Below are 11414 nucleotides of genomic sequence, written 5' to 3' on the forward strand. Positions count from 1 at the left end.
TGCTGGGGGGTGATACAGGGGGCACAGGACAGAGACAGCCCTGCTTCCCACTGCCCCACACCGTCATGGGCTGCCCTGCACAGGAGAGCAGTGAGCATGTGCCTAGCTTTGAGCTTAAATTTCATCAGGGCTGAGGAACAGAGAGTGCTGGTGGGAGGCAATTTTTAATGTAATTAAAGGGCTGCTGCTCCAGGCTGCTTAAAAAAAGAAAACTGACTATAAAAATGCATATTTCACCCAAGATCCCTAAAAAGCACCAGGATAATTAACATGTGCCGAAGTGACTCGCGCAGCCGGCACCTATGTTTAGCTCCTGGGCCGGGGACCGGGTGCTGCCTGGGCAGGCCACCAGCAGCGGCAACCTCCCAGCACCATGCAGGGACACCAGCAGGGAAGTCGGCCAAATGCATCCAAAATGTTTCCATTTAAAAAAAAAAAAAAAAAAAAAATTAAAAGCATCACATCTCAGGGTTGGAGCATTGATCTCTTAATGCTTTTGCAAGAACTCTGGCTCTCCAAGGCAGCAGGGCTTGGAGAGGTCATCCATTTGCCCAAAGCAGTGTTTGGTATCTGTTATTAAAAGTGATCTCAGGATCTGACAGCTTCATGAAAATAATCTCACCTTTGTAGATAAACAGCTGGAAACAAAACACGGAACAGCTCGCCTGCCTCCAGGGGATGTGCCAACAGGTGACAGCAGCAAAACCCCATTTTTCGGGAGCATGTTGACACGACGAGGCAGACATGCAGCACGCAGTCCATGTGCAAATGCAATGGTTTCCCTTCTGCACTCCCATCAGTTTTTTAACTTGTACAAGTATGTTGCCGTGTTCCTCATTACATGCTTTGGTGAGTAAGCTGGGGGTTATGCAGGCAGCCCGCTCCCCAAGCCCTGCATGGGCGCATCGCTGACCTTGCACAGCAGACAGTGATGACCCACCCAGGCAGCTGCTGCTGCACTCAAGCCCTGCCGTCGGTCCCATGACCCGCTGATGGGGTTTGCACCAACCGCTGGCACCAGCTTTGCACCGCAACTGCGTGGGCTTCCACCCCGCATGGCCCAGCAGGGGCACTGCATATGGTTTTGATGTAATTGCCCGAGCCCGTGAAGACCTCATGGTCAGAGCGTCCCTGTCTGGTGCAGGCTGACATGGCTCCTGTGTCCAAATTTAATTATTATTTTGCAGGGTGGTAAATGAGGAGAGCAGCGTGCTCCGGTCCTGCCCGGGTCCACCGCAGGGCCGAGGCTGTGGTCGGGGCTACACTGTCCTATTTCCACGCCCTGGAGCTATTCTTGAACGAAACCTCAGGGCCAAAAATAAGTAAAGAAAACAAAACCAGAAGGACACTTTGAGCATGGTGGGGAGAGGCCAAGGTGCTGCTGCAGGCAGGGAAAGGGGCACCCCTGCCATGCAGCACAGTGGCCAGGGCACCTTCAAAACGGCGGGGGGGAGGCACCAGAGGCAGAGCTTGCCCCGGCTCCCACATCTCCCTACATGCTGTCAGGGACAGGAGTGTGCGTGCTATGGCCACGAACTGGGGAGCAAAGTGATGAGCAAGGAGAGGGTGTACCACCAACAGCATAAGAATAAAGGATCCATCTCCAATCCCCCTTACCTCTCACAGCACAAACCCAAATGCAAACCAACATCAGCTGGGCATGCAGCTTGCTATTTTTTTGCAAGCAGTCAATTTTAGAATAAAAGTGGGAGGGGAGAACACCTAAAATGCACCACATATCAACCTCAGTTATCAGTACACAACCTTTGTATATTGGCCCTCTGTAACTAAACGTTTCATATGATTTTCCTTTTTCTCTGAGGCAGGAAACCAGATAAAGGAAATTAATGCTATTTACATACCTGGCAAAACATGGGCCACGAGTAGCTCTGTTATGCCAGCACTTTGAGGCAGCCTGAACTCTGGGGAGCAGAAACCCAGCAAATCACTGAGGCAAGGTCACAGCATTGTCACAAAACCCAGCACTCACTGCCACCACCCAGATCCTCACATGTTTGAGCAATATCTGTATATCAAATTTCCTCTGGTTTTTTGCTTGGTTTATTTTTTTTCAGGAGGAAGGAACTGTGCACCAAGTAGAATAAGTTACCAGGACTGGTCCCACCACCAGTCTGCTGCCTCCATCCACATGTGAGAGCCCTCAAACACAGCCACATGACAGAAACAGGAGGAAAAAAACAAATAAACCCCCCAAAAGGCTCCATTTTGGGGAGGAGAGCAGGCAGACACCCTGGGTTCACTGCAGAGGCACCCACCAACAACCTGCACACTCAGCTCAGGTATTGAGCTCTCTGCAAAAGTCAAATCAGTGTCCCCAGACCGTCAGACATCTGGATGGCGTGGAGGCATGCTACTCCCAGCACTACGCTGGCAATGACTGCCTTGCTCCCCACCACTGCACACGCTGCTTGAACCTGCAAAAAACCCCACGTTCGGGCTTAAAAATTTGCCATACGCAACAGAGGCAGATGGCGCTGTGTGTCAGCAGGGAACTGCTGCACTTGTACTGGTTATTTGTTATTTTGTACATACGTGAGTTGCACAACACTTGTGTATGTATCCATATATACACAGACAAGTAATGTCTGTTGCAATAAATACCTTAACACTCAGGCACTCATTTTATTTTCCAAAAAGAAGGCTTTGAAAGTTTTCACACTATAATGAACATACTTTTTGCTCTGCAGGTGAAACAGCATCAGGCCTGGGACAGCAGAGGGCAGGTGCTGCCTCCGCTCCCCAGTTGCAGGTTCAGCTCCTGTTTTCAGAAACTTCATGCGTTCTGCTAACACAAAACACCAGCTCTTTGCAGCTTTGTATTTCAGTGTGTGAAAACAGAAAAAACTGAACTGCAAACCACTTGCTCACTCTGCAGCTTTAAGGTCTCCGTAGCAAGTTTGGGGGCACAGTACAGGTGGATGCTAATGCTTGCACTTCACGTGCCATCATGTATGCTCGACTCCTTGGGACAGTGCTGGGGAGGACGACAAAACTCCCAGGACATGGCTGAGCTGGGCTGGGGGGGGGGCAGTTATTTCCCATTGAAGTGCATGGCAGTAAAGGGAGCCGGAAGAAAAATTTCCTTAGAGCATTCAAAAGGTTTGTAATATTTTGGGGTTTCACTGAGGTCAGATGCTGTTTTCCCATGGTTGAGACATTTCTTTTGTTCACATTGATGGCAGCAGCAATTCTGTCAGAGGTTTTTCTGATGGAAATTCTGACGGAATTTCCGTCCCATCGAAAAGGGCAGAGAAACACAATCAAATTCTCCTGGCCTCACCACATGCTTGGCAAGGAGCAGTTCCTGTCACAGAAATCCATCACAAGGGGCGCAGAAGAGACAATCCCATCGGACTTTCTTCCAGAGTTATTCCCATTTTGCTAAAGACAATCAGGGGCCAAGGAAAAGCCCTGCAGCCGGCTGTGGTGCTCAGCCCAACATGGGAAGCTCAAGGCGCTTGGCTGTGCTGCAAAAAATGCCGCTGCTGGATGGAGAGGTGCTCTGAGGGTCATGAGGGTCTCTCTGTTTCTCCCACCAAAGCCAGGAAAATAAGGGGGTTGAATAAATGTAGCCTGCGTGCTGTGGCCGCCCCAAGTCCAGCAGCTGTAGCTGGGCTCGGCGCTGCTCCCTCCCACTGCTTTGGCCACACCGGCTACTTATTAAAAATAGATTTTTTTCTTCTTGGAAAGGACAAAAATATAAACAAGAAACCTTTCTTTTAAGATGATGCAGACTCGTGCTTCCACAAACCTGAATGCAAGCAAAACTATCTGCTTTAAACCCCAGTGCTGATTCCTGGGTAAATCACCACGTTCAGCTCTAGAGGCAACCCCCAGCGCACAAAAAATGCCATGTGGGTGGATAAGAAAAATGCATACATTGACATGGCCATTTTTTATCCTTGCCTAACCCACTGGGCAAGCTGACCCTTACAACTTCATTGCACAATCAGCCCGAAATGGGATGCAGGAACACCTCCAGCGATGGCAGAGCCTGCAGTCAACCTTCCCAGCTGCTTTTCTTGCCTGCCCTACAGCAGAGAATGGGAGTACTCCCCTCAGATGCTCACTGCGCACAGGCACATGCTGCAAAAACCAAACACACAGGCTGCTGCTAAAAATGTCTTAAAACCCTCAATGCGAGCATCTTTTGCCCACACTATATCTGGCCATCCAAAACCTCACCCTGTGAAGTGCTGCCTGCCACCAAGCCCCTCCAGATGGCAAGCAGGATCCCCTGCTCGCACACGGATGAACAGCATTTGATGGGGACAGCCCAGTGCCACCAGTGTCCCCAAAAACCTGTCCATCCTCGCAGACATGTGCTGCCAGGTGCTGGGCACATCCCCACACAGGTCCAACACAAGTGGCTCCCTCCCTGCAGCCAGGCGGGAGGTTTCCCCAGCCAAGGGCTGAGTTTCCCCCCCACCACGGTGCCTGACAGGGACAGTCCTGCGGGAAGCTGTCCTGGCAGGACCGGCAGGCAGTGGCCAGCTCTGGCACTGGCTCCCTGGCCTTTGGGGAGCAGCCAGCCAGCGGGAGGCAAATTTCAGGCATTGCTGGCGGGGACGTGCGTGCAACCACAGCACATCCCTGGGAAGGCATGTGAAGGGGACCCACGTGCAGTGGGAGTGCAGCCAGCTACCCGTCCAGCACAGGGTGCAGCAGGGTGCCACATGCCCTGTTTGCAAGGAACACACCCCTGCCACTCAAACTAAAGCCAAATCAACCCGGTTTTTCCTCTCTGTGCACGAAACAAGGAGGACAAGCGCTCGTTGTCCCCTTTGGGGAGGGGGCAAAGGCAAGCAGCCCCCTCCCCAGCTGTGCCGTGCTGCCGCTCACCCCAGTGCCACTCGCACAAGGATGAGGGTGGACAGAGGGTCATGCACAAACTGCAAGAAGCAGTTTCACAGAGCCTGTTCAATCCCACCCTTTGACACCTCTTGGCCATCCTGCTCACAGGCTGGGCTCACCACAGAGCTGTGGGGCACCCCTCACTTTCCGGGACAGACCTGAAAAAAACACCTCCCGATCCCCATGCCCAACAGCTGTCCCCATGCAAACACCACCTCTGATGGCCCCGGGGATGCGAGCCAGCCCCGTGGCAGAGCCGGCACCCTGGAATGTCCCTGCTGCCAGAGCAGCAGCACTGCTCGCTGGAGATGGGAGAGTTGGCGCTGCCATGCAGAGGAGCCGGCAAACACATCATTACTACAATTTTAAACCAAAGCGGCGGCTGTCACCCAGCCCTTTTTGCACCTCTGGGCTGCAGCCAAACCTGTGCTTGCCGTCTTTCACCCCAGCGATGGGGCTGTGCACCAGCGTTTTTGTACCCATGACCCTGACGGGCATCATCACTATCACAGCACCCCAACTCCTCAGGCAACGAATGGAAGAGGTCCAAAAAATACGGGGCAAGTCACAGCCAAGGTATCCACTGTGAAGTGGGGACCAGTGGGGTGAAGGAGGCAGGGTCAGGAAAGAGGATTGTTCCCAGGGCAGCGGCATGGGGAAGCTGCACTTTTCAGAGCTGATCTCATACAGAAGCAGAAAAAGGTTATACAAGGCAGAAATTAAAACATAAAGTCCACTAAAACCAGAAGCTGTTCAGCTCCCAGCTTTTGTAGTGGTGGTAAGAGTCTACAAATTAAGTGCAGTTTTGCTATAAGTAGTAAAAAATTATTTAATTTCTTTACTGGTTCTTGAATTCAGTATTGCAATGCCCAACAATGACACCACTGACCCCAGGCAGCTGAAAGGCATGCACCCACTCGCACTGACCCCTTGGAGACTGTCCCCTGCAGAGCCACAACTCCATACTGTAAAACTGTGCAGCTACGCAACAGCCCGCAGCTTCCTCCATCAGCATCGATACCCATGCTGTACAGCTTGTCATACACACATGAACAAGAAAGAAGGGCCTGGATGGGATTTTAAACAAATAATGTGTTGTTTACTTGCTTGCTGGTAGGAGAAAAAAAAAAATAAAAGGCACACTGAGTAAAAGAGGCTTTACCCATGATGTACCAGCCCACAATAACCCCTTTTGCCCTGCTCACCTGCATCTCTGCTGCAGGGCACCTGGCACCAGGGGCCACTGTGGGCACCCAGAACCAGTGGTCTGGGAGAGCCCCCATGCCCTGGGGCATCTCCTTTCCAGCACCTCAGGAAGAGCAGAACAACCCTTGCTCACACTGCAGCAGGTGATGGCCATAATATAGCAAAGCCCCAGGCCCAGCTTGCTGGGGTCATTAGCCAGCTTTTCAATGTCACTGCTGGGTCACCTAGGGGCAGGGGTGGCCCTTCAGGTGCCTGGAAATAGGGGGCTGGGAACACCCCTCAGCTTCTGCTTTCCCCCTCACCCCAGCATGCTGCGGCTCCCCATGCAAACAGCCTGCCCTTTGCTCCCCGCTCCCTCCAGTCCAATCCCAAATTGCAGCACCCGACCCCCCCAGGAGAGAAAAACAGTAACACCTCAAACCACACCATTGTGGAGTTCGTTGGTTTTAATGGTAATTAAAGAAATCAACAGGGTACATTTCAGCTTTGAAATACAAGTGCAAAAAGGATACAATATAATGTTTTCTGTACATTTCTTACAAAATATTACATACACCCCATTCTGAAGTGGTACTTCACACACCGCTGAGCCCACGCACGGCGTGTGCACACCAGCTGTAGCTTTTGCTGCTTATGTGCAGGACATGTAGCTAACGGAAAGCTCCCATTGGAGTCTGGGCAGATGCTTTTAGGGCAGTGGTAGGTAAATACAAGAGGTGAACACAGGGATCTTTCTGCCCAGCATGCTCAGGCATGGCTCCCAGAGAGCCGAGCCACCACTGTGCCCTTGTGGCAAGCAGGCAGCATCACCCTGCTGGCACTCACAGCTCTCAGCTGCTCTCTGGTTTGGTATAGGAAATGGTTTTTCTTGCTGTGGTTTGGCATTTTCCCCTGAGTCTGGCATAACCCCCCACTTTGCACCCTGTGTAGTTGTGCCCAGGTTGAGCCCTGGCAAACCTGCCTCTGTTTTATCCACAGCATCTTCTCAGAAAGAAGTCAACCAGGCTATATAGCAAATAAATTAAACCCCTCCTCCCCCCATACCCCCCAGCACCGACGAGGCTGTGAGGCACACGTCAGTACCCATCCTGGCAGTCGTTGTCATCGTAGTCAGCAGCAGGCTTGTTGTGGTAGGCACCCGGCCACCGTTTGCGGCTCCTGCTCTCCAGGCTCTGCAGTGAGCTGTCATCCCCGCGGCTGCTGGACTCACGGGTGGCATCCTCCTGGGAGTGGCTCTCGTCCTTATCATCATCCTCCTCCTCCTCCTGGGACTCGCTGTTGTTGCTCTCTGTGGACCTGCTGTCCTCGCCTACATTATCCTCTTGACTGCCGTCATCTTCCGGTGATGCGCTCTGGCTCTCTGCTGATGTGCTTGGCATGTCCCCATCAGGGTCAGAGTCATTCTCATCCTCCTTTGACGGCTCCACAGTGTCCTCTGTGGACTGGCTCTGGTCACCCTCATCTTCCCCGGACTCACTGTCAGGTGCGGATGGTGCACTCCTGTCCTTGGCAGACTCCCGGTCCTCCTGCCCTTCCTGGGACCGGCTACCACTGCGCTCGCTCGACGTGCTCACCACTTCCTGGGAGATGTCCTCCGGGGACTCTCCTGGCTCTTCGTCTGACTGTTCGGCAGTGCCCTCCCTGGACTTGCTGCCGTCGTCCTCCATGGAGGGACTGTCCTCCTCGGAGCGGCTGGCACTCTTTTCCTCTGACTGGCTGGTGACAGGCTCTTCCGACTGACTGTTGTCCTCTGTGGACAGGCTGTCTTCTCCTGAGTCAGTGTCCTCCACCTCTGGGGACCTGCTGTCACCATCCTCCCAGCGGTGGGAGCCAGCCCCCCAGCCACTCTCTCGGCTGCTCCCCAGTGCATGAGGACCAGCACGGCGCCCCTTGTAGCTGCTGCCCGGGCCATCGAAGATGGAGGGGTCATCACCCTGCATAGCTTCGTCCTCAAAGTCGTAACTCTCCTCCTCCTGGCTGCTGCTACTGCCCCCTCCCTGCCTGTAGGTCCGCTCATACCGGCTGCTGAGGTAGTTCCTATACTGCCAGTGGTCCGCCCCAGTGCTCTCGCTGCTGCTACTGCTGCTGCTGTCACCATGCCCTCTGCCAGCCCTGGCGTCCCCACGGCCAGCATCATGGTCGTGTTCACCTGCCCCATCGGCACCAGCCATGTAAGTAGGACCTTCACTCCCCTCCTCTTCCCCATTCACATCAAAGGTGTCATCCCCACTGTCATCCTCCTCATCCAGGAGCCCGCCAGCGTGGGAGGGAAGCCCATTGACTCCAGTGCCATGGTGCTCTCTGTTGTCACCATCATCAGCATCACGTGCATCCTCCTCCTATGGAGGTGACAAATGAAGACAAATGCAAAGGCTTGCAAGTCACAGGCACTATTGGCACTGCTCACCATGCAGGCCAAGCACTACCCTGACCAACACCAGATTTGGGGCTAAGTGTGCTTTCCTGGCAGAGCAAAACACCCCTCTCCGCTCACTTACCAGGAAACCAAGGCTGTTCCCATCCCGGGCACTTGTGTCCTTGTGGTCCACCCAGTTCAGGCGCTGAGTGTCCCCAACTCTGTCTCCCTTCTCTCGGCCACCATGCTCACCCAGCTCCTCGCCCACGGCATTCCCACCTGCCGGGTCCCCAGCAAGGGCATTGTCCCCTCTCTCTGCACTGGCCGGAGGATGTCTGCCATCTCCACCACCCAAAAGGTTGCCCAGCTTGTTGAGGTAATCTTCACTTGCTGTGTCCTGGAGGCAAAACATGACATGGTGCTTTGGTTTATTAAACACTACTGCACGTTTACTGTTACTGTGGCAGGATGATACATCACTTCTAAGCCATGCAAGTGCTCAAGCCTTTTTCATTGCTCACATCTCAGCCCTCCAGTTTTTTCTGCTGATGCAAAAAAAAGTAGCCACCAACAAAAGGACAACCCAGAAAAGCCCAAACCATGATGGTTCAGAGCACAGAAACTCCTTTTTCAGGACCAACACAGCAGAATGCATCAGGTGAATTGGGAATGTTCACAGGGAGGCAAGGCGACATGATGTGAAACCAACCCAGCTTGAAAAGACTGAGTAGATGGGCAAAGCTCAAAGACCGGCAGAAGCGGCAGCTCTTCCCCCAGGTGCCTGGTCCAAAGATGCCAGCTGGCTCCCCATCCCAGACTTGCTCTGCAAGCAGCTGCCACCTGTGGGACTGGGGCACCCCCCCCCCCCCCAGCTTACCTCCTGCTGGGTGCTGCGATGGAGGCGGGCGGGCTCACGGCCAGGCACCTAAACACATCCAGGAGACATCTCATCAGTGATCCATGTGCCTTGGCTGGGCGAAACTGCTGAGGTTTGGGGTTTGAGTACCTGTCCAGTGGGTACTTACAGGGTGAGCGCAGGCTACGGCCCAGAGGAGCAGCAGCAGGAACGTGGCCCTCATGGCGGTTTTGGTCCCTGTGGCTGCAACAGGAAGCAAAGTATTTGCACGCTAGAGCAAAGCTTTGCACGTGCCCCTGGCTGTAACTTGGCCTCACAAAGCCCTTTCAACTGATACAGCCTTGCTGTGCTGGCACATGGTGCTCAGCCTGGCACGTCATCCAACAAGCCAAGGATTGTCCTCGTGCCACCTCCTGGCATGTCCTGTGTAGGAACTTCCCTTTAGTTTGGGATTTGAAATACCTGGCCGTGTTCTTGCAGATTTTTTGTCTAAGCATTATTAAAGAGTAGGAAAGTTCCTCCATAATTCCCTGTTCCTGCAGTAATATCACCTAACACCCAGCTGAGCTCGGTGACCATGACAGGAGCTGGCACCACAGATGGGCAGCACCATGAGACCGCCGGCTGCAGAGCTGCGCCTCCCACCCGGTGCGGTCGCCACAGCCCTGTAAGACCTCCCGCCATCCCAAAGTGGAGCACCCCAGTAAGATAACCCTGTGGAGAGCTGCATCCCCAGCGGTCTCTGGGTCAGTCTGGCATCCCAGCGGCACTGCTGCCTGCACAGGCAGGTATAGCAACGGGGGGATTTCCTCCAGCTCTGCTTTCATTTTCCAAGTCTCTTAAGCAGCCCAGCACTGCATCCCCGTGGGGCACACTAACCGCACTGCACATCAGCCTGCACCCGAAACGCACTGGAGCGGAGTATCACACTCCTCATTTCTTCCCTTACGAAGCAACACCTACATGCCAGCTTACAAGTTTCTCCTGCTTTGTACCAAAACTTACAGGGAAATCTACAACCCCTGTCCCCAGACGTTGCCATTTTCACTCCATGCAATGCCAAAGCAACCCAAAGAAACCAAAACCTTTACCTTGAGGTGTGGTACAAGCTGGCATCTCTTCTGGTGCTCGGGATGGGATGAGCTGGCTGCCTGTGTTGGGATGCCCCGGGCTGTGTGCCCCAGCGTGGCCGCACGGGCATTTAACCACTGGCTGGCGCCAGCCCCAGGCAGGGGGCAGCCAATGGCACCGGCGGGCAGCGCTGCCACGCGTGGAGGTGTCACCGGGAACTGGCCTCCCACGCTTCCTCTGGCCTCCGCCGGGACGCCAGCCCTAAAAAAAGCTCCTTGTGGTTGCAGGATGACGAGACGGGCTGGCAGTTAATGACCAACTGTGCCGGCCCTGTGTTTTGACTGCTAAATTTATTCCATTCACACACTTCCCGCCATGACACACACAAACAACTACAGCGTCACCCACGCCAAGCACCAGACCCCATCCCGGGGATGGCATCCTTCTAATACATGCACTTCAGAGCGGCATTTGCCCTGTGCCATGCACCAGGATTCTGAAACCCACGTGGGACCATTCACCTGCTGGGACTCAGCCTCCCCCAGCACCCTGGGGCAGGAGCACAAAACGCTGTGCTAGGAGGAGAGGACATATCTATTTTCATGCCCACACGCACTCTTACAAGGGAGAAAGGAAATACTAAATGGAGGTGCGCAGGGAGGATCCCACCCCCTGTACAGAGGGAGTGTAGCACCCCCAGCACTTCTTCCAGCTGCTGGCCAGGGGATGAAACTGCTGCTCTGGAAAACATGGGCAACACGTGCACAGGTGTATGGGCATGTATACACATGGGCATGTTATATATATGAATACACATACACACTCCACATATACCCTAGGGTTTCTTGGTGTAGCATGAATTATCTACTCCAAACAAGGCAGTAAGGAAGCAGTGCAGATAGCCCCTACTCACTCACAGATAATGGGAGAGGGAGTTTGCAAACCTCCACGTGTGCACACATGCACACACCTTGACACAGTGCAACTGCACCTCTTTGCCCAAGCAGTTTAGGACAGGACCAGCACATCCCAGCTGTACACCCGGCTTTT

At 53.7% G+C, this 11414-nt stretch overlaps 1 protein-coding gene across 1 annotated transcript; it reads right to left on the minus strand.

The window, feature by feature from the left end:
• Positions 1-6509: 6509 nt before the first annotated feature.
• On the minus strand, positions 6510-11156 carry LOC128134733 (dentin matrix acidic phosphoprotein 1-like). The gene is made up of 5 exons (XM_052772809.1): positions 10385-11156; positions 9463-9536; positions 9315-9362; positions 8580-8834; positions 6510-8420 (listed from the first exon to the last, which is right to left on the minus strand). Exons 1-5 carry the CDS (start codon positions 10407-10409, stop codon positions 7158-7160), a joined length of 1665 nt encoding a protein of 554 aa, XP_052628769.1. The 5' UTR covers positions 10410-11156; the 3' UTR covers positions 6510-7157.
• Positions 11157-11414: the final 258 nt, after the last annotated feature.

The sequence above is a fragment of the Harpia harpyja genome, chromosome 2, assembly GCF_026419915.1.
Source record: "Harpia harpyja isolate bHarHar1 chromosome 2, bHarHar1 primary haplotype, whole genome shotgun sequence".
NCBI lineage: Eukaryota > Metazoa > Chordata > Aves > Accipitriformes > Accipitridae > Harpia > Harpia harpyja.

Coding starts and splice junctions, on each gene's coding strand:
- LOC128134733 (XM_052772809.1), bottom strand. CDS start 10,409: ATGCCAGCTTGTACCACACCTCAAG. Junction 9,363..9,462: donor CCGTAGCCTGCGCTCACCCT/GTAAGTACCCAC, acceptor GGATGTGTTTAG/GTGCCTGGCCGTGAGCCCGC. Junction 8,835..9,314: donor ATCGCAGCACCCAGCAGGAG/GTAAGCTGGGGG, acceptor TTTTGCCTCCAG/GACACAGCAAGTGAAGATTA.